Genomic DNA, 21,389 nt, shown 5'->3' on the forward strand with positions numbered 1-21,389 from the left:
CTGTTGTATCGCATAAAAATGTTTGAGGGTTTGGTGAAGCGTTTGTTGGATACGTATCTTGCTCCGTATGTTGAGGGGATTACGCAAAATTTACAAATGGCAGTATGGTCTGGGAACATCTCATTAGAAAATCTAACCCTAAAAAACGACATAGTCTCAAGATTAGCACTGCCGTTTCATGATGTTTCGGGGAAAATCGGTAGTATGAATATTAGAATTCCCTGGACCAGTTTAGGAACCACGCCAATCAAGATTGTTATAGACTCAGTTTACATTTGTATAGATAACAGATCAAATGAAAAAACGGACTCTGAAATCTTGGCACACTTGAGAAAGAAGAAAAATAACCTAATCAGCATACTGGAGCATGAGTATTACGAGCTGGCAAACTTACAATCTGAAGGCAAACTAAGCTCATCATACATCATTAAACTGTCACAAAAGATTTTAAATAACATACAAATTGATTTTACTAACATACACTTACAGTTTTTTGATGAGCACAGCTCATTTGCCTTTAAGATTGACTCGATTTTTGTCAGAAAATCAAAGGCTGACGAGAGTAAAAAGAGCCTGAGATTAAAGACAAATGAAGAGTTCAGAGAAGAACCTATCACACACGTTTGCTCACTCCTGGGACTCTCAATTTATGAAACCAACTTCAACCTTCCCAAATCACAAGTCTCCTCAAACTCAATCCTACAACTCATTGCCAACCACTCTGAACGTGAAAATTCTGAGGATAGTGAGACGGGGGACTACATAGGGTTGTTGATGTTGGAACCTCTGTCGTTTAGATTATATTTGGCAATAAATGCGAGAAACAAATCCATCTATGCTTCACTGTGTATTGGGTCAATTGTGCCAAGTCACTCGAAAATATCAGAAACTGTGATTAACTATACCAATTACATAAAGTCAAACATTAGTAATTTGACCAACAAAATAGGTAAAAAGGATCAAACGGACGTAAATACTAATGAGAGAGAGGACAGATTGAAGATAGTGTTGACGAGTGATGTGATTCGAACATTTACGAAGATGTGGGTTGATATAAACATGGTACGCAAAAGAGGAAAGAGAATTCTATTATCAAAGTCAAATGAAGTTAAACTGGATCCAGAATCACTCAAAACCACCACCAAAGCAGAGTTCATCAAATTATACACCAAACATAAACTATCAGGATCCCCCGGGTTACAGAGTACCACCGACAACCCTGTTGACTTAGAAGAGTTGGAGAGATTACAGGATATAATTGATTTGGTACCAGCGCGTTACATAGCAAGATGGAAGTTTGCATGTAAGAGAAGAAGCTCAGCTACGGTAGTGACAAAGGAGAATAAATCCTGGTTCAAATGGGCTAAAAATATCGTCACCACTACGTATAATAATTATCAGTCTGGGAAACAGCAAGATACAAGTGATCCAGGTAAACCTGAATCACCAGAAAAGGAGCCGAGAAAGTCATTCAGACAATCATTTTTCTCCCTTAACAATTCGTTCAATAATTCATTAACTCCTGGTAAAAGTGAAAATAAGGCACAGGAACAACAGGATCAACCAGAAAATAACGGGAATCAAATCCCTATGATAGTGGAGAATTTACCTGGCGGACTAGTGTTAACGGAAGATGAAATTAAAATGATCCAGGAAACCATTAGTCTAGATGAATTATTTGAAGACTCCTTTACAACAAGTTCTTACTATTTTGAGTCAGTTTTACCATCGTTCCAGTTCATCATACAATTGAGTCCCGGCACTAACCATGCTGCTGAATCCGAAGTCATCTTGGTGGACATACAGAATTTACAGAGTAGGTTATATTTACATGCGGTGATGGATATGAAGGACAAGGACAGGTATGAAGGGTATTTCGATTTAAACCTGGACTCATTTGATGTCATCATGAGAAACAAGAAGATCATGACATTCTCACAACAGAATATACCATTCCAATCAATCATAGACACATACATTGAGCCAACAGATTCTCTAGTTGTCAGTGATTTGTCAGACAAATTGGCTCAGAATCCAGGAAAATCGGGCTTGCAACAGTCTAACAGATTAGAGTTAATACAGTCAATAAGTGTGACTGAAAGATGCATAATGAATTTGAGAATATATCACAAGATAATGGAGAAAGGAAATGTAGTAGTTGTAAACGGAGAATTAAGACCGATAGAAACTAACATTTTCCCCGAACTGATACCAGTTTTCTTTGACCTAATCTCTCTGTTTCATCCAATTAAACAAATTTTCAATCAAGATCACAGTCTAGACAATTATAATACAACTTTTGCAACGCCCACCTATTTAGGACCTACCGATTTGGGACCTACGGATTTAGGACCTATTGATAAGGAACCAGAATTTGATGAGTTAACTAGTGAATTAAATAGTGAATTGAATAGTGAATTAACTAGTGAATTAACTAGTGAATTAACTAGTGAATTAACTAGTGAATTAAATAGTGAATTGAATGGAGATGAATTATTGAGTGACAGAGATTCGGTACATTTCCCATCAGCAGAAGTTGACAGGATCCAATTCATCAACTTTGACATAAAGTTCAGTGCACCAATTTTGATTATATATTACGAGGAAAAGAGGATAGATTTTTACTTTGGAACTCTTTTATTCAAGTCTAACGGAGACTGTCAAATAGGCCACATTGATGGAACTCTGGAGCTGAAACAGACCCAAATCACGTGTAATTATATGGAGAAATCTTATAATTTCCTGAGGCCGCTGCCGGTAAAGATCCACTATGACGTGGATATGAAGAATGAACAGATTAACCTGAACGTGATTTTCGAGGAGATTTTCGCACAACTTGAACCCATGGCAACGAGTATACTATTCAAAGTACCAAATGAGATTATCAAGATCGTGTTAAATAATATGGACAGAAGTGATACTTGTGGGACAGACCCGATAACCCATGTAAATAAAAGTGATGTCAGAAATAAGTTGAAACAGTATAAAATAAGCTCTAATGTGCTTATTAGACACTCGGGTTTCTCAGTGTCAAACTTAAATCTGCACGAGATATTCAAGCTGGACATGTACAATGTGGCAGTTAAAATGTCATACACACTGCTGAATTTTAACTTTAGCCTGTCACTGGAGTCGTTTATCATTTCAAATCCAACCACTAAAATACCACTTTTCAAGACTAAAAATAATTTGTCAACCTACACAAGCGTTGACCCCTTTGGATCGGGTGAAGTTCCGGTTGACTTAGTTGGTTTGGATAATTTGAATATTTCACAGTATCAATCGGAGCCAGATAAGCAAACGAGTGACGGAGTTGAAGACTTGGCTGTTCAACTGGAGCGAATGAGCTCATTGGACAAAGTTGAGGATGACACTGTAGAAGAGTATGTAGACGCCGTAGAAGATGTATCAAAGTCACTAGACCTGGAAATTACTACTAGAATAGATGAGAATAAGTTATATAATGTGGTTAATGCGCAGATAATTGAGATGGAGGGGAATTGGGAGTACTCTACGATTAAGCTTATTGTGGACGGGTTTCAGGAGTACAAGGACATATTCAGTAACCAAATAACTCAAACCACACTAACAAGCTTAACAACGACGTTTAAAAACTTTAAGGATAAATTTATTTTTCCAAATGCGAACTTAGCGAGTCAGGGCGATGCCGGGAGGTCCCAAACTCCTGGCGCCAATTCAACATCTGCCGATGATATTGAAGGATTTTTGATAGATAAAGATTTACCCGTGTTGACTAGTGAGTTGAAGAAGTTGGAAGTTGTAACAAAGTGTAAACTAATAATCAAAGGAGCTTCAGTGCTGTTTAATAACTCCAACGGCGACGTCATCGCGAAACTCTGTGTAGGAAAAATACTTTTTAAGTTGAATAAATTTCAAAATGGTGAAAAGATTATCAAGTTGTCAATTCAAACTGGGAAATTATATTTCGGAGGCCGGTGCATTTTGTCACATCTAACCAATTATGAAACTTCTGCTCCAAATTCTGGTACAAATTCTGGTACAAATTCTGCTCCAAATTCTGGTACAAATTCCGCTCCAATTTCCCATCCGAACTCAGACTCTTCTTATTCCTTTAGTGATAACCAAAGTGACGAAGAGGTGGAAAATAATTTATTGGACCTGAAGTTGAAATGTTACAACACGAAGGAAGTTCCGTATAGCATATGTTTCCAAGGAAAAGTGGACAGAGTAGTGTTTGTATATTTTCAGCAAGATATTAACAGGTTTTTGGAATATTTTGATGACGGGATTCTGAGTGTGTTTTTAAGCAGATCATATCACAGAGTTGTGCAGAGAGCTGATGAAATTTACTTCTTTTATCACTTCTCAATCACTTCGCCGATTTTCATTTTACCCGAAAATAAAGCCGCTATCCCAGATTGTAAACGACACTACAAACAACAAATACCACCAGGATCAACTTTACCACTATACAACATAGATAAATGTTATCAAATAGAAGGGGTTAGTGACGGAGTTACTGATGGAGTTAGTAGTGGAGTTAGTGAAGGAGTTACTGGTGGAGTTAGTGATAAATTGGATAATGAGTTACTGTATAGTAAGCATGTGGACGACATTATGAACATATCAAATGTGGTGGATTTGTGGTATTTTGGATCGTATATACTGTTTGAGTTGGGACATTTGGAGTTTAGAAACAGTTACAGTAAGTTATTTGAAACCTACAAGAGCACGATATTCCTAAAAATGCTAGGCACAAAGGCACAAATCATGGAACAGAAGGATGGAACAATGAATATAAGTGGAGTGATCCTAGACCCAACAGACCTGAAAGTATGCACAAGAGGAAGAGATTTGATGGAGATTGGAGTAGACAGTAAGGCGCTAGTGACAAATTTGACCAGGAACCAGATGACATTTCTGATCGACGTGTTTAATGAGAATATCGGAGGAGCTTCATATATGATCACCTCAGAGAGTAATAATTTTACACAGAACTTTCCAACCAAAAATGAGTCCCGTTATCTTATCAGGTTATCGATTAATAAGCTACAATTTTACTGCTACAATAATTCTCAAACTTCGAACACAGGCGGCCAGATTTCTAGTACTAACCACACCACCAATTCAGGTATTATTCCGCTTGGATTATTTGAGTTTAATGACATAACTTGTTGTCTGGACTATGCGTCTAATAATGTGAAGCTGGTTTCGTATTACCAGTTTGGGTTCATAAGTAAGTCTCTGACGATAACAGACTTGAGAGTGAACAGCTTTAACAAGTATAAAACCCTTTTAAAGTGCAATAACGAGGATGAATATAGTGGAGAGGACATGATAGTGTTGGAGGATGGAGATGAAATTGTCAACTCAGTCAACGGATTACTCTTTGAGTGGTTAAAGAATTATAAAAGTAAAACTGGGAATGATTTTTTCAAAATCGATCCGAGCAACTTTACTAAAACAAAGTCACAAGGTGTTAACTTTGTTGACGGAGACTCAGAGGCCAGGTTACAGTATCACGGAATTAAATGTGTGATTTCAACAGACCCAGAGGAAAGTTTTATCGATGTAATAGTCTCAAAGAGTGAGATACCGCTACTGTTTGTGTACTTTTTTGACCTAGTGAGGTTCTTCTCATTGTCGTACGGCACTTCGTCAATGTCACTGTTCCCCAAAATATCACAAGTACCCCTTTAAACAATTATAAATAATTATTTTAGTCTAAAAATTTTTTAGGTAAATGTTGAGCGAGTTTACATATTGAATTTGCTCGTTAGTAAGAGTAAGTTTATATCCTTTAGTAAGATGGATAAGCTGGACTCACCGAGGCTAGAGCTGGTGACGGACTTTTTGTTACAAATGCACGTTCACGGAAACTCGTTCAAGTTCACGAAACTTGATATCATTGACTGTCTACTCTCCAGAGTTTATCCAAACACTAATATCAAGCAGGTGCTGTGCAGTAACTTTTTAATGTACGGTAAGGGACATTACCTGTCTGAAGTATCCTCTAAGATGTTTTTCCAGTTCACAATTCCGCAGATTAATTTACTACTTTACACGAGGGATTTGAGCATTATCATTTACTGCTTTAAAAGTATGTTCACAGATGGACCAAGTGTGATCCCAATTAAGCTGGTGAATAATCAGCTAATTGACGATAACACGAGCAAGTTCCTGACACTGTCATTTGACATCAAGGGGATTGAAATGATGTTCTACGATGACTTGAAGAAGAGTATAGTACCTCTGGTCAAGTTTACAGTGGAGTCGGAAAAGTTGGAAATATTAAATTTACCCATAGAAAAGAGGTACTCGCTAATTCGATGTAACTGTCATTTGTACTACTTTAACACGAATGTCGGAGACTGGGAGCCGTTCATAGAGAAGTTTATTTTCAACTTGGAGTACATAACAAACCCGACTGGCAAATCAACTGAAATGATGAAGAAAAATAGGATAACTAACCAGATTAACAAGCCTAACAGAGTGAGTGACGATAACACATGGAAGGATTTTGTAGCCGAATATCAACTGAAGATCACGTGTAATAGTAATTTACTCGTCAACATAACACCAAACCTGTGCCAACTCCTGCAATACTTCCTACCAATCCTCAAATCTAACCTCCAGTCACCATGCCTAAATAACCCAAATATTAATCAATCAGATGATTCTACTAAGGTAAACGGTACTGATGGCACTATTGGTCCTGATGGCACTATTGGTGCTCTTGGACCTAATAATCAGTCTGAAGAGGATGACATTGAAATGTATAATTATAGATATGTAAATCTGACGAATTACGAGTATTACGGGTTTATAATGGATTTAACCAAGAGTAGAAGTGAGGCTTTTAGTGACGTGTTGCACATAGTGACTACTACAAACCCGAAACAGCTGGATTCATTGGTGAATCAGCTCCACAAGGAGGTTAGCAGTAACGATTACTGCATATACTTGATAACAAAGCCGCCAAAATATTTGTTAAAACACCTCTCAAAGGAGCTGAACTGTAGTGAACAGTTGGTGGAAACAGATTTGTTGACAACGACTTCGGTGTTCAGAACAATTTCAAACCTGTCAAGCATATCATCTCACGGATTTAACAAACACAGTGTTTACAAGGAGATGAATAGGAGTACGTTATTTAACAACGGAACAGTGCTGAGTAACATACCCTTGTCAAAGAACTGCACAGTACTACTGTCAGTTCCAGTGAAGGATATTAACATGTACAGCATGGCGGAAACGAATATGGGAGAACCAGAACAAGCCCAAGACGACGAAGTCAACGATGTTCTCACCAACATAGTAACCACAAACACCACTGAACACAGTGCCGAAAGCTCGAGTGTGAGTGGCACAGATTTGAGCACTAGTAGACCCAGTAGCAGTGCTTTCAACACTAATAGACTCAGTAGCAGTGGTTTGAACAGTAATAGACCAAGTAGCAGCGCTTTGAACACGAATAGACTGTCAAATAGTGTAGTTGGAGTTCCAAACAGTACTGCGAGATTTAGTAACCTAAGTGTTGAAACTAGCGGAACAGTGGGAACTGGCGTCATGGGAATAAGCAGGAATAACAGAGCAACAAATGTGTCGAATACAACTTCAAATAATAACATCATATGCCAGGTGTTGACGCCACATCCGTCGCATAAATTATTGTTATTCACGTCTACGGTGAGGATATATAATAAGTCGGGAATGCCCATAGTCATGTGCTTCCTTGACAGAACTTTTAACCAGCAGTACATGTATAACCTAAATCACAGGACAATTCCGTGTAACCTCTTAAACCAAAGTAATATGGATAATTTTAAGCAGTATACCACGAATAACATTTATACTGGGCTTTCAGAGGTACAAAAGTATACTCAAAACAAGGGCATTGAGGATCAAGACGGTTACTACGTAGTGATCCCAAATGATTACATGTTATCAGTGCCAGAAAACGTATTCATAACGGATTCCCAGACGATCTTTTCATTTAAACCACTGTACAGACAGCATACGTATGATATCTTCAGTCCAAGCAACGTTGATTTCCGAAGTAAATCGAGTGAAAATTTATTAAAAGATTACAACAAGTTGGTTAATAAAAGTGGCTGGTCAAAACTGATAGATACGTCACATCACGTGGGCACAAGACTGAGACAGTGCTACTGTCCAGAATTAACCAAGAACGGGTTTATCTACTTTGTAGTCAGTGTCAATCATAAAAGGTCGTCACTCCCAGCAAACGTAAACGTGTCAGAGGTTGTTATTTACCCGTCAATATCAGTGATGAACACACTACCACTAGACCTAGATCTCAAGCTGCTATATAAAGATTACAACTTGAACAGTTCAAAGTACGGCGGGAAAGATGATCACAATTCGAGAAAGGAGGAAGTTGTATACAAACTTAATAATAAGAGTATACTACACATTTACTCAGTGCCTCCAAACGAGTCTCTATCTCTGTACCTAAAGCTTTGTAAGACTGAAAAACCATATTCAGGCAGATCAAACAGGGACAGTGGATTTTCAACGGATTGGTGTAGTAGGATTGACAATATCTATGGAAACAGTGATACTAAAACTACGTTTAACATGATGGTAAACTCAAGTTTACTGGAGCTAGAGTTGATTCGGTTTCCAGGAGCACTACCGGTAAATAATTTATGTATACAAGGACATTTAAGTTTGATAATTAATGCGCCATGGATTTTTATTGACAGAACAGGCCTCTCTTTAGTTCCACAGCATTTCAACAGGATATTCACAACAAACAACTTGTCATTCCTGTACGATAACAATAATAATAATTATAAGTTGATATCACTGAATAATCCAGTCCAGTCTACAGGAAGACACGCACGGTACCCGGATATTTATGCTCCTTCCGGTCCTAGGTACAGTTCCAGCAGCAGCCACATCCATGAACGCCAAGAGGATCTTATTGACGAGAATGAATATGACATTAAAATGCCAATTATCGGAGGTTACGTATATACGACAATTGATATTAAGGGGAAAAATCATTGCGTGTGCTTAATTACGGAGAAGGTGTACATACCAGGTCTGGCCCACATTTCCAGTAAGGTGACTTCAGCACTCCCAGAGTATTTATTTACAAATAATTTAAAGGAAGTTGTACACCTTAGAAAAGATTCCAGAACACAGAGCATGCAAATTATGCCCAGTTCCACGCAGTCTATCTCACATTTGACGAATTTTAACAACGGAGCAAGTCCGTCGTCAGGAAATAGAGAAGACTCGAGTGAAAATTACATTGAGCTTAAGGTGGGAATGGAGACGTGCTGGAGTAACGTGATTTACCTCAACGAGCTTTACAGTGGAGAGACATTCATGTCACTATTAAAGGAGAACAGTTCCAAGTCATTAGTTTACAACATCACAATCATACCGAAAAATGGAATAAAATACATCTCAATTAATCCAATCCTAACACCCACGCCAACAATGTTAACATCTGGAGATAAGGATAATGACACAAGAGGTTACTTACTTTACAACAATTGCAGTGTGATTAAGGTGGTGATGATAAGGACTTTTCATAAAAGTGATATCAGGAATGGGTCCTGTTTCACAGCAAAATACGGCCAAGTGGTAAATTTCGGTTGGCCAAATCCATTTGTACATAAAACCAAGCTTATACAAGTGTTACTGTGGCTAGACAAGAATACTGTGGCACCTAGTAAACCGCTGATATTCAATTTCTCAACTCCTTCCTTCAGGTATAGAAGAATTGAACTTACCACTCCAGAATACCACACCAACTATAGCATTACAATACTGGCTGAAAATAGAATCGACTATTACATTATCATCATTAACCCCTTCGAAAATAACTCATTGACCGGAAACAACTCAATGAATTTGAATAACACAATGAATGTGAGTAACACGACGAATGTGAATAACATGACGAATCCAAATACGAATCCAGGTGGTTTGGGTAAAAAAGAAGTGGAAAAGGCAGATGTGGAGGAAATTGATGACAGTTTATTACTTGACGGGAATAACTTGAAGGATTCGAAGGAGGAAGATTTACAAGTGTTTGAAGAGGAGATTAAGAGTTATCAAGTGATATTACAAATCAACCAGATTGGGGTGAGTATAGTGTCTCAAAGTTTGCATGAGGAGTTGTTCTTTCTAGAGATGGGCGGCATCATGAGTTTGTTCATGTGTAAGGAGGATAACCAGAGGCTAGAATTGAAGATTTTAGATGTGCAGCTGGATAATCAGTCGGATTCAGAAATAGGAAGAACAATCTTGGTAAATCGATCAAAAGTTGAGAATAAAGACGCAAGTTTCCTCCAAGTGTACGTTGACAGACCTTTCAGTAACTGTAAAGACATTTCAATCAAGAAGATGTTCATATCCCTGGATGATCTCCAGGTGGATTTCAACGATTTGTTGTTCACAAAAATATTTAACTACTACAGAGAGTGCATGATTAACCTGAATAATTACAGCGGACACGGTTACGATTTCTCTAGCGACAACATGGAGATTGGGAATAAAATGTCAAAATTTGATAATAAAATTAATATTGACATGATAGAAAAGTGGTTAAACATGGAAAATGAATCACCAACCAGCAGCATCGACGTTAACGTGAAGTTGCCAAGAAGTATAAGCATAGACTATTTATACATTGAGGCGTTTAATTTAATGGTATGGTGTTGTTTCGAACTTGACAAATTACACATGCTGGGTGATTTGCTGAGAGTAGGAATTAGGATCCTGAGTATATCTAGAAACTTCCAACTCATGGGAGCGCCACTAAGTTTCCAACGAGAGTACATCAGCGTTAACAGGACAAGCATATTCACATTCTACGAGCAAATGAAGGAGAAATACTTACAGGCATGTTTATCGTCAATAGTAGGCATCCTGGGATATAGTAACTTGTTAAACATACCAAGGCTGCCAATAACTGTTGGAAAGTGTACACTGGAGATTGCGGCAGACGCTGTAGACTCAGTTTCCACAAACTTAGGCATGATTTTATCCAAATTCACCTTTGACAAGGATTATATCAAGAGAAGAACAACACACAGAGATGTCACGAGTATGAAGGATGGTATATTTAGTGCAGGAAAGAGTATAGGCGAGGGGCTCTTTAGTCTCACAAATATTATAACGAAGCCAATTGAAGGAGCTCAGAAAGAAGGCATGGGCGGATTTATCAAGGGCCTAGGAAAAGGAATTGTAGGTTCCATAGTCAAACCTATTGACAAGGTTGGAATAGCTGTTTCTCAAGTCTCCAAGGGAATCAAGGCCAACATTAACAAGGAGGAAAAGTATGCGATAGAGCCCTGTAGGAAACCCCGAATGCTTTGGGGCGAGTTCTCTCAAATTCGAACCTACTCCACAGTGGACGCTGAAATTAAATACGTACTTGGCACCAAATATTCCAAATACATTATGGACTGTCTGGTCATTTTAAAACAAGTTAACAACGGAAAGTACATTGCGCTCCTATTTTATCCATCGAAAATCTATCTCGTCGACTTAATCAATAACCCAAATCAAAGTACCATCACATTAGCATAATAATTTTTTAGGCAAAAAACCCTTTACAATGTGGAAATTACAAATTTCTAACATCACCGACGTCAGAGCCTCATCTCACGGAGTTATCATCAAGTAAAAAATTTACCCTAACCTGTCCAACTCTTTCTACTTAATCTTACTCAATTTACCTTAACTAACCCTATCATTAACTTACTTACTCAATTTACCTTAGATAACCTTATTTTCTCATTTATTCAACTCATTATATCATTTTTAGGTGTGGTACTGAGCAATATCAAGTACCTTGTACGAGAGCGGAGATGATAAATAACATTTACGTTTGCTTCCAAAGATCTATTAAACATTCTTCGTCTCAACTCACCATCGGTCCTGAACTTTTCACCAATTAACACATTTTAATTTATTTCAACATTATTCATGCTAATGTTATCTAATACCATAAGTTATTTCTAGTAAAATCAGTAGATTCCATCGATTATTCACACCATACCATTGGATACACATGTTCTATACACATTTGTGATTTCCATTTTTAAAATGTGATAATGATTTATTTCTTTAAATATATATTTTTTTCATTTGTTTTATCCAGGAGTTTAGCAGTTAGTCAGACTAAATCGAAGATTAATATCCCATACATATCACCTGTTAAGAACAACAGTAAAAAGTACGCTTAACAATTAATGTGTATTATAATATCTGTTTTAGGGGTACTGTTATACTCGATGGTTCTACTGATGGCAACGGCGAACTCCCTTTTGTTGAAATCACAAACGCAGATGGCTATTTTTACAAATCTCCACAAGGTACATATATTTATGAATTTAAAAATTATTTAACTTTCTAACTCTATTTATATTTTCAGAGTATAAAGATACTTCATATGCTAAGAGGGAACGAGAACTTGAAGAACTACAGTCTAAGAATATGAACCACTTTGACTTTCTTAATCCACTAATCGGAAACCTCACTAACAGAATTTAGCAAAATAAATTAAATTATAAAATGGAAATATACTTTAATTAGGAAAAAGTTACAGAGATTTTGTTTTTTTAAAGTAATATTTTAAGTTTAATGGTATGTAAAAAACTGCAAACATTTTGTTAGGCTTTAAACTTATTTACACATTCAATTATTGATTGAGAGTTTGCAGCTCCCATCTTCAGTGCAGCATATGAAGGCATGCATTTTTTATCAAAGGCCTCTGTCATGTAAGAAGAAAATTTATCCATACCCATCGCTAAAACAGCAACTACCTGAAAGAACATTAGTTAATAAAGGTTTACATTTTTATCCTTAACGTAGTAAACTGTGAATTTGTTAGAGTCGACATCACCCTCAAATACTAACTCCTCAGTTCCATCAATAACACCGGCAAATCTGAACAATTTAAAATTATGTGTAAAAAATTCTGAATAAGAAGTACCTAAACCCGGTTTTGAAAAAATTTGACCAGAAGAAGGGGATCATGTCCATCTTTGCAGGTTTACCAACCATGTTACTGGCTGCAACACGTCCATGCTGAAGTGCAACATTCCAGTGTTTTACTGAAATCGGTTTCCCTAAAATTATTATAACAATCGTTAGATTACCAGTTCTGTGGTACGGGTAACTCACTAAGTCCCCAGAGGCAAACACATCCTTACAACCCTTACATCTATAATCTTTATAACTTGTTAATAGTACCTGAAAGCTTCATCCACTAAAACAGTTCCATTTTTAGCCAATTGCGCACACGGTAAGAGAGACGTATCAACTCTGGTGCCCACGCCTTCAATAACAGCATCCGCCTTCAGGGTCGTATTATTATCCAAAACCACTTCATTAATCTTGTTTCCATTCAAACTAACGTAAATTTACTAATTATTACAGTTACTTGTATTTTTTAACCGTGCATTTGGGTAGGAATTTTACACCGTTTTTTTCCATTAATTTGGCCACAACTCCTCCAACCCTTTTACCAACTATTGTTTCCAAAGGTGTCTCAGTCTGAAATTTATTGAGTCACGAAAATTTTGGTTAATCGTATTAACTATACCGAAATCGTAGTTACATACATTTGTTAAAACTGTAACGTTGGCTCCTGTGGATTTAAGGACAGACGACAGTTCACAGCCTATGAAGTTGGCTCCAACAATAACCTAAATGATAAATAATTCGATTTTAAGGCCTACGATGTTTGCATTTGGTTTAACAAACTTTGATAGGGATTTTAGGTCATCTATGGTTCTGACGGTGAAAAGGTTATCATAATCTTTGTTCTGGGATACAGGTAATCTAGCAGAAAAATTGCCAGTAGCAACCAAGACCTAAAATTCAATAAAATTAATCTTGTTACTTTATCATATTTCACTGTAGTTCCATCAGACAATGTGACTGTGTGATCCTTGTCGTTGACTAGACGAACTGATTTTCCAGAGTAAAACTCAATTTGATTATTTTTATAAAACTCTTTTGATCTTAGTGCCTGTTGGTCTGGAACTTTATCATATTCTTTACTAAACGCTTTGGATAAGTATGGTCGATAGTATGGCAAATATTTCTCATCAGCATACATTAGTATGCGGCCTAACAATATTAGAACTAACAAAAGTACCTGTAAATCCCTTAAGTCTTAGTGTTTCAGCTGCTGCATGTGCTGATGCGCCTCCTCCACAAATTACGAAAACTCTATTATCTCTTCCATTGGTTTTATCTCTCAGCATTTCCACTTCCAGCTGGAAAATTCTATTACTTTAGGAACTTACCGGTAACGGTGTTGGTGGTAGTAAGGCGTATAGTTTATCGCCCTGTACAACTGGTTCATATGTTGCTATTCCATCCATACAAGGTCCTGATAACTATTATAATCTCAAATAATCAATTTTAAAATTTATCTACAGAATGTTAAATCATACCGTTTACACATGATCCGTCACTTAATTTGAATTTCGCATTATGCCAGGGACAAATTAGAAGCTCGTCTGTTACAGCTCCTAAAACATTTAACCACTTGTTTCAGTTACCATCTATAAATGATGCAGAAAAATGTGGACAAGAGCTTCCTGTAACATAGAAATTGCCTTTAATCTTCGATACTAAAACTGTGTCCTTCCCTATTAATAACAATGAATACAAATGTAAATTACCATTATAAACTTTAACTTGTTTAGATTCTCCATCCTTGAAGTCGGATAAATTTCCCAGTTCAACCTTATTGAATCCGTTACAGTAACTCTTGGCTAAATTGGTTAATAAAATCAAACATTTGGTAAAACTAACATTTTAGAGAAGTATAAGACAAGTATGAGATTGATAAGAAGGCTGGAACTCCTATATAAAAAGTACTATCAAACTTCCAGCCTCTATTATTTGTAGAGTTTATGGAAGGATAGGTGGTATTCCTTGAAGGTTTATATGGGCACAAGTTCTTTAAATTTCTGAATATAGTCCTCTCGAAAAACTTCATTACAAGAACAATGTTTTAATAAAAATAGCGTATAAATTTTCTTCTAAATCCACACATGATCACACGACATCTTGGAATATATAAATAAAAATTTTAAAATGAGTTATGAAACTTATATTTATTTTATTCTTGATTATATATTTTAGTTTTATAGATATTTCCCTTTCCATGAAATTTAATGGTAATTCCAGTTGTTTGGTTCGGATTCCATTTCATTTGTTGAATAATTTCTGCTTTATAAAGTTCAAATCAATTTTTAATCCCATGATGAGTTCCACTAAATCTTCTGAAGTCACTATCGACTTAGGTACTTTCCTATTTCTTCTTTTATTTTATCCTTAGACCCTTTCTGTTTTAAACAATTTGATAAAAAGGGTATAAATTACATACCTTACCCTAAAGAATCTTTCGTTGAAAAGGTTGTTAATATATAAACTATTTTTTATGTTTTAGGTTAGAGATTCTCTTAGAAATGGCTCAGTTTTAAGGGACGGATACGCTCCGTTTTGTAAACATTTAATTCTCAAAAACTTCACTGATGCCACTTGTGGATTTATAGAAATTACTGACAAAAATTCTAATCTCCTAAGGTTTGTTTACAGTTATCTCAACCTTGTTAGGTCAGGATATGTTTCAAGAACCGCTAATGAGCTTCCTGTTCTCAGTAGATGGTTTTCAAAGAGTGAAGTCTCAGATTATGTTAAAAGAGCAGAATATCTAGATGTGATTCTATACTCCAGAGAACAAGTCATAAAGGAATACAAAGCCATGAAAATTTACGAAGATGATTCCAAATTTCAACATGATTATTACGTGATTTCAATAAAGCCTCAGGACGTGGATCATGAACTTCCAATGCTACCAATAACGTATTTTTCCAACTTAATTTAATATTTAATATTATGACAAACGCTCTTATTGAGGAGGGAGGCAGTGGAGTTCCTATTGATAGAGACAAAGACAGGAAAATAGTAAAATAAATATGCAGTTTTATTGGAAAATTAATCTTCTCATTTATTTTCTGATATATGGTACATTTTACATCTCTTGATCAAGATTTTTATCATTTTTTTGTTCATTTTGTTGATCATGTTGTTTAATCATTTCTTCCAGGTTCCTGTAAAATTTATTAGTTGGATTTACAGTACCTTGGTAATCTCCAGTTAGGAACCCTTTCTATAGCTCCATCAAACTCCTCAGGTAGAAAATTGAATGGCGGCGACTTCAACTTCTCAAGTACTGCAAAGGTCAAATCTTCAGGCGTTGAAGCTGAGGAGGATAATGCGATATTTCTAGCAGATCCAACTAGTTCTTCAGTAACATCATTAGAGTCAAATACAAGATATGATCTTATATTTCTATTCAAAGCTGCTTCCACTAGTCTTTTAGCGTTGGATGACATCGTGCTTCCAACTATTAGGACTAAATCCACAAATTCTGTAACTTTATGGATAGCTGTTTGCCTATTAGTGGTTGCATAGCAAATTGATCCACTTGGTATTGTTTCTATTTGTGGATACTTTTTAACCAGAGCTTCCTTAATCTCTTTACAGTCATCCAGACTTAAAGTTGTCTGTGTAACGTAATAAAGCTTAGTCCCTTCAGGATAGTCCAACTTTTCAACATCAGCCACGTTCTCGACGACTGTCACAGCTTCCGGAGCCTCACCACTCGTTCCAATTATTTCCTCTGAAAATTTTTAACAGAATGAAACTTACGGTGGTTTTTGTGCCCTATTAAAACAATTTTATACCCCTCTTTGGCTTTATTTTTAACGTAAACATGGACTTTATTCACTAATGGGCAGGAGGCATCTATTTCTACTAAATTCCTTGTCTTAGCAAGCTCTTTTACTTCAGGCGAGACTCCATGTGCAGAGTATATTAAAACACTATTCTCTGGAACAAGGTTTAAATCTTCTATGAATACTACACCCCTGGCCTAAAATGGTGATAATTAACATGACTGTTAGTATTTTAATAAAAGTACCCTCAGACGGTTACAAACGGCTTCATTATGTACAATTTCATGTTTTACGTATATTGGTGGGCCAAACACCCTTAATGCTTCCTCTACTGTTCTTATTGCCCTACTAACTCCTTCACAGAAACCTCTAGGCTTTACTAAGTACACCTTCTTAGGTGTTTGAGGCTCAATTTCTACAAATTAACTTATTTTTGATTGGAATCTTAACTAACCTGCTCTAAGTCGACTAACTCGACACACCTCTAGCCTTCCAGGGACTCTATAACCTTTACATAAATATACCAGAACATTGATGAATACTATACATGTAAACATTAATTTTATTAAATTAAAATTTAGGTGTTTGTGGCGCCTGCAAACATCTGTAGAATAGCACGTAGGGCACATGTGTGTTTGACGGATCTCTGGATAGGTCGTCCACAGCAAATTCGTGCACTGGTTTTACTACCGAGTCATCCACTTTATTCCAATTTTCAAATGTTTCCGAATCACAGCCAATAAAGTAGTAGTGGCCTGAGTTAGTCGAGTCTCCCGAGTGTATTATTGACCCGTAGAGTCTGTACTGGAATCCCTCAATAAACAGCTGAGAATCTATTTTTACAGCTTTCAGGACCTTCTGCGTCTCGTTGTAGCTCCAGTTATTGCGATTTAGTATGATGATAAGGTGTGATGGAGGTGAGGCTATAATGTTCCACATGTGCGCCTTAACATCCTTATTACAGTTGATGCAGAAGTATTTATTATCTCCCGAAAGCACCTCTACCTTAGAGAAGTTGTCAAGCATTTGCTGGACCGATTTTGCCTTGTTTAAGCTTAATGAGAAGTCATATATTGTCTCCTCATTATCTGAGAAGGATTCACACCTCAGGCACTTTATTCTCCTAACCACTAATCCTGCAAACACTGACTTCCAAAGCTCTAGATCCGGGTCAATAGCTTCTGAAATTAACCTTATAGCCTCTGTTACATCCTGCTGAGAGCTTGTCAAGTTTTCTGAAACCATTTTAAACACGTTCTTGGGTGATATTGACCTCTTGCCTGTCGTCTTCATCTTCCTAAACAGCTTCACCAGTGAGTTGACCATCTTGTTACTATTATTAGTTTCTCTGAACTTCAATAGGTTATATATAAACAACTTCGTGTGGCACAGACTCTGGAGTAGACTGTTTAGGTAACAACTGTTTCCCAGGTTTTTCAATCCTATCACCTGACCTGTATCAATAAAATCATCCTCACTGTAAACCATGTAATCATCCCGACCTAATTCGTTAAATGTGTCATAATTTGGCTCTTCTTCCATATCCTCGTAATAATGTTCTTGTTCATCCATTTCTCTAGTGTTAAAATACTGATCCAAATTCATCTGTGGTATGAACGTCGTTATCTTAGTCCAAAGCCCCTTATTTGCCGAGTCGTTAAAGAACTTGTACAACTCTCCGCTGTTTGCACTAGAGGCTGAAGTATACAGGTGCGTATCATCCAGAGGCTTTAATGTTGTGAAATTTCCCAGTATCTTATACAGCTCAGTCACCACAATTACTATTTCCATATTCACTCCCTCCTTTATTCTTGTCCACAGAAAGTGGCACTTCCACAAAAAATTACACAGGCTATTCAAAATCATTCCGTTTTTATACAATGTAGCAACTATGATATTATCAGAGGGCAGTTGGGCTGTGTTTTGCATAGGTTGATTGCGATGCGACTCTGGGTTTAGGAGTAACGTTGTCTGCAACAGTGAGTTTAGTGAGTTTATTGGGCATGAACACCTTGCCAAGCATATTCTTAAACAGTTTTCCATTATATCTAGCCTGATCTTTGTTTCACCAGACATTAAGTGATTATCATAACTCATTGAGGTCAGTTTCAGTATTGTATTAAGTGTGGACACGAATAATCTTGAGAATGGTGAGCTTGGACTTGTCACCTTCCATGGTATAACACACACTAGGCACCACAAATCCAACAGATCTCTCTCTGTGAAGTTGTACAGTATCTTGTACAGCACAGTTTCCAGAATATCCTCGTCTCTGGTAAAATCCATGGAACTGTTTCTTCCACTATTCCTGTAACTATTTCTCGACGACATTATGCTTTCTCTTCTAATGCTGTTCCTGTTTGACACATTAGTACTTTCGTGAGGACTTGCCTCACTGCTTGCGATGGTAATAACGTACTCCAAGTGATTATTCACGTTTGCCTTGTGGTTCAGTGCAAACAAGAAGAATTGGGAAAGTAGAACCATCTGACCATTCGGGAATGGATACAAGTCCCTTACCTTTTCCAACAACATGAACGGGTACTTCTTTGTCTCCAAATCCTCTTTCGAGTTTATCCAGTGAAGCAGCACTTCCATTATATTAACATTTGGTATTGTTTTGGGCATATCATACCACAGCATGCACAACTGTTCCCTCAGCATGCTGTTTGGGAGGTTGAACACACTCGACACTTTTGTTCGTTCCAGCAATATCTTTAAAATGTACAAAGTTTCTATTTTACCTGACATACAACTATCTCTTAGTGTACTAATCGGCTCCTGTCCACTTGAATACATCAAGTGGCCTTGAGAGTTTATTGAGTATGGTACGAGAGTTGATATCTCAGACCTTGAACCAAATGTTGACTTGTATGAAAGCAACAACTTCAGGAAATACACTCCTATTGAATCGTCTATCACTGGTGTGAACAGTGCGCTTAAATAGTCCACCTTAAACAGGCTAACAAACTCTTCTGGGTGAAATGAGAGTGCGCATAACATCAATCTAACCACAAACTGTCTCACCTTGTGTGTTTCTCTCAGAAATGTAACTAAGAAGTGGATAATCTGGTTCATCATATGTGTGTTTGTTATACATATTGCCTCTGTAAAGTACTTTATTAACGTCTCTTCACTGTGGCTACTGCTCAGTATTATTGATCTGAGTTTCTTCAAGTCAGTCTCCTTTACCACCTCGTTTCCACTATTTTCCTTAACTGAGAAAACCGAAAAGGGGTTATAGTCAATGTAATTACTGTAGTTGATCGTGTTTGACGTATGAAAGTTTGTAAACTCAGTACCATAGCGATAAGCATAACTCCTGCCATAATCTCTTGTTGCATCATTATTTAAGTATGTTGATGTATTGAACAATTTTCTATCTCTATAAACTTCATTTTTACTTGGAATTCTCTTTGCGCCTATGTTTTGTAAATCAAAAGGGTTATTTTCTGACAAAGTTGGTGTCAGTCCTGTATTCAAACTATCTCCAACTGGTATCTCTTTAATTGGTTCAACGATCTTCATCTTATTTAAATGATCCACGGTATGTATTATGTCGGAGTGGAATTTTACAGTATCAGTTGTTGTTACTGAATTCAACTCAGTTTGAGTTCCACTCAAAACATTGTTTACTGCGGTAACTTGATAATTCGGCTTATCTTCTAATTTTTCTACTGAATTCAATGGGTCTAAAACCTTATCATCTTTAACCTCATATATTTTTTCTCCCTGGTCTTGATTAGAATTGATGATTTCAGAATTATCATTCTGTTCAAGAGGTGTATTATTTGTTTGATCCTGAACTGCTTTCTTTAGTTTTGATTGCTCCAAAGATGCGGTTGATGTCTTCAGGCTCAGACTATGTAATTTGTTTAGTATTGAAACATTATCTTCAGTCTCTGAAAAAATGTCACTGATTGTTTCAATTTTATCTTCACGAGAATCGGATTTATCATCTCCAACTACCTTATGTACATATTCTTCATAGGGGTCGAATGCTGCTCTTTCTTCTAGAATTTGTTTTGATATATATTTTGACGTGTAGTTATTTACTGAATAGGGCCTCGTGTTTATATGATTCCAGAGCTTGGTTGACCTTTCAAGTATGTATGTATTTGTATTTTCTCCATTCAAATAATTATCCATACCCGTGTAGTTTTCTGGTAAGTTTATTCTGTTGGAAAACAGATGTTTCTTTTGCTGGTTATCTGGATTCTCGTGGGAGGGATGAAAGGCTTGACTCCTATTATTATCCATTTATCAATTTTATATTATCCATTTTAATCCCAGTTTTTAAAATAAGTTGGTCTAATTAAAATTTATTATAAATTATACAACTGCGTGATTTTTAAAATACTATTTTAAAACTACAAAATATGAACTAAAATACTTTTTATGCAGCAAAACCTTCAAAATAGTGCATAAATTTAAATTTAATTAAAATTTAAAAAATTTGTAATACATACATATAATACTAATTTAATTGTACTTGATCCCTGTAAGCTATATTGGGTTACAGATGAATAAACTTTAAATTAAACTAAACATTTAATATTTAATTATATTTAAAGTTTATGTTTTAAAAAATATTTTTATTGAACAGGTTTTTAGATTACACTGTTGTTTTATTCAACATCAATTTGGCGTTGTTTTATT

The 21,389-nt window shown here is 36.4% G+C and overlaps 6 protein-coding genes across 6 annotated transcripts; 3 read left to right on the plus strand and 3 right to left on the minus strand.

Moving 5' to 3' along the window:
- Positions 1-18: 18 nt before the first annotated feature.
- vps13F (Chorein domain protein) lies at positions 19-11,927 on the plus strand (the record flags this gene model as incomplete). Its single annotated transcript, XM_757701.2, has 4 exons — positions 19-5,670; positions 5,722-11,536; positions 11,568-11,649; positions 11,795-11,927. The coding sequence occupies 4 exons, from the start codon at positions 19-21 to the stop codon at positions 11,925-11,927; spliced, it is 11,682 nt and encodes a 3,893-aa protein (XP_762794.2).
- A 150-nt stretch (positions 11,928-12,077) lies between these two features.
- TpMuguga_03g00671 (uncharacterized protein) lies at positions 12,078-12,522 on the plus strand (the record flags this gene model as incomplete). Its single annotated transcript, XM_757702.2, has 3 exons — positions 12,078-12,205; positions 12,247-12,344; positions 12,404-12,522. The coding sequence occupies exons 1-3, from the start codon at positions 12,084-12,086 to the stop codon at positions 12,520-12,522; spliced, it is 339 nt and encodes a 112-aa protein (XP_762795.1). The 5' UTR covers positions 12,078-12,083.
- Positions 12,523-12,536: 14 nt separating this feature from the next.
- On the minus strand, positions 12,537-15,028 carry AIFM3 (Pyridine nucleotide-disulfide oxidoreductase family protein). Its single transcript, XM_061305750.1, has 15 exons — positions 14,800-15,028; positions 14,667-14,759; positions 14,544-14,633; positions 14,436-14,513; positions 14,286-14,371; positions 14,135-14,255; positions 13,877-14,106; positions 13,713-13,847; positions 13,596-13,679; positions 13,415-13,527; positions 13,225-13,383; positions 13,131-13,195; positions 12,965-13,100; positions 12,825-12,918; positions 12,537-12,794 (listed from the first exon to the last, which is right to left on the minus strand). The coding sequence occupies exons 1-15, from the start codon at positions 14,984-14,986 to the stop codon at positions 12,642-12,644; spliced, it is 1,824 nt and encodes a 607-aa protein (XP_061160885.1). The 5' UTR covers positions 14,987-15,028; the 3' UTR covers positions 12,537-12,641.
- A 37-nt stretch (positions 15,029-15,065) lies between these two features.
- On the plus strand, positions 15,066-15,877 carry TpMuguga_03g00673 (uncharacterized protein; the record flags this gene model as incomplete). The annotated part of the gene is made up of 4 exons (XM_757704.2): positions 15,066-15,293; positions 15,329-15,405; positions 15,440-15,576; positions 15,607-15,877. Exons 1-4 carry the CDS (start codon positions 15,092-15,094, stop codon positions 15,875-15,877), a joined length of 687 nt encoding a protein of 228 aa, XP_762797.2. The 5' UTR covers positions 15,066-15,091.
- A 115-nt stretch (positions 15,878-15,992) lies between these two features.
- ispH (4-hydroxy-3-methylbut-2-enyl diphosphate reductase LytB) lies at positions 15,993-17,298 on the minus strand. Its single transcript, XM_757705.2, has 5 exons — positions 17,185-17,298; positions 16,976-17,145; positions 16,705-16,927; positions 16,135-16,675; positions 15,993-16,103 (listed from the first exon to the last, which is right to left on the minus strand). The coding sequence occupies exons 1-5, from the start codon at positions 17,285-17,287 to the stop codon at positions 16,025-16,027; spliced, it is 1,116 nt and encodes a 371-aa protein (XP_762798.1). The 5' UTR covers positions 17,288-17,298; the 3' UTR covers positions 15,993-16,024.
- UBP25 (Ubiquitin carboxyl-terminal hydrolase family protein) lies at positions 17,299-21,198 on the minus strand. Its single transcript, XM_061305751.1, has 2 exons — positions 21,124-21,198; positions 17,299-21,041 (listed from the first exon to the last, which is right to left on the minus strand). Exon 2 carries the CDS (start codon positions 20,988-20,990, stop codon positions 17,301-17,303), a length of 3,690 nt encoding a protein of 1,229 aa, XP_061160886.1. The 5' UTR covers positions 20,991-21,041; positions 21,124-21,198; the 3' UTR covers positions 17,299-17,300.
- Positions 21,199-21,389: the final 191 nt, after the last annotated feature.

This window comes from Theileria parva (genome assembly GCF_000165365.1).
Source record: "Theileria parva strain Muguga chromosome 3 map unlocalized ctg_531, whole genome shotgun sequence".
NCBI classification, from domain to species: Eukaryota; Apicomplexa; class Aconoidasida; order Piroplasmida; family Theileriidae; genus Theileria; species Theileria parva.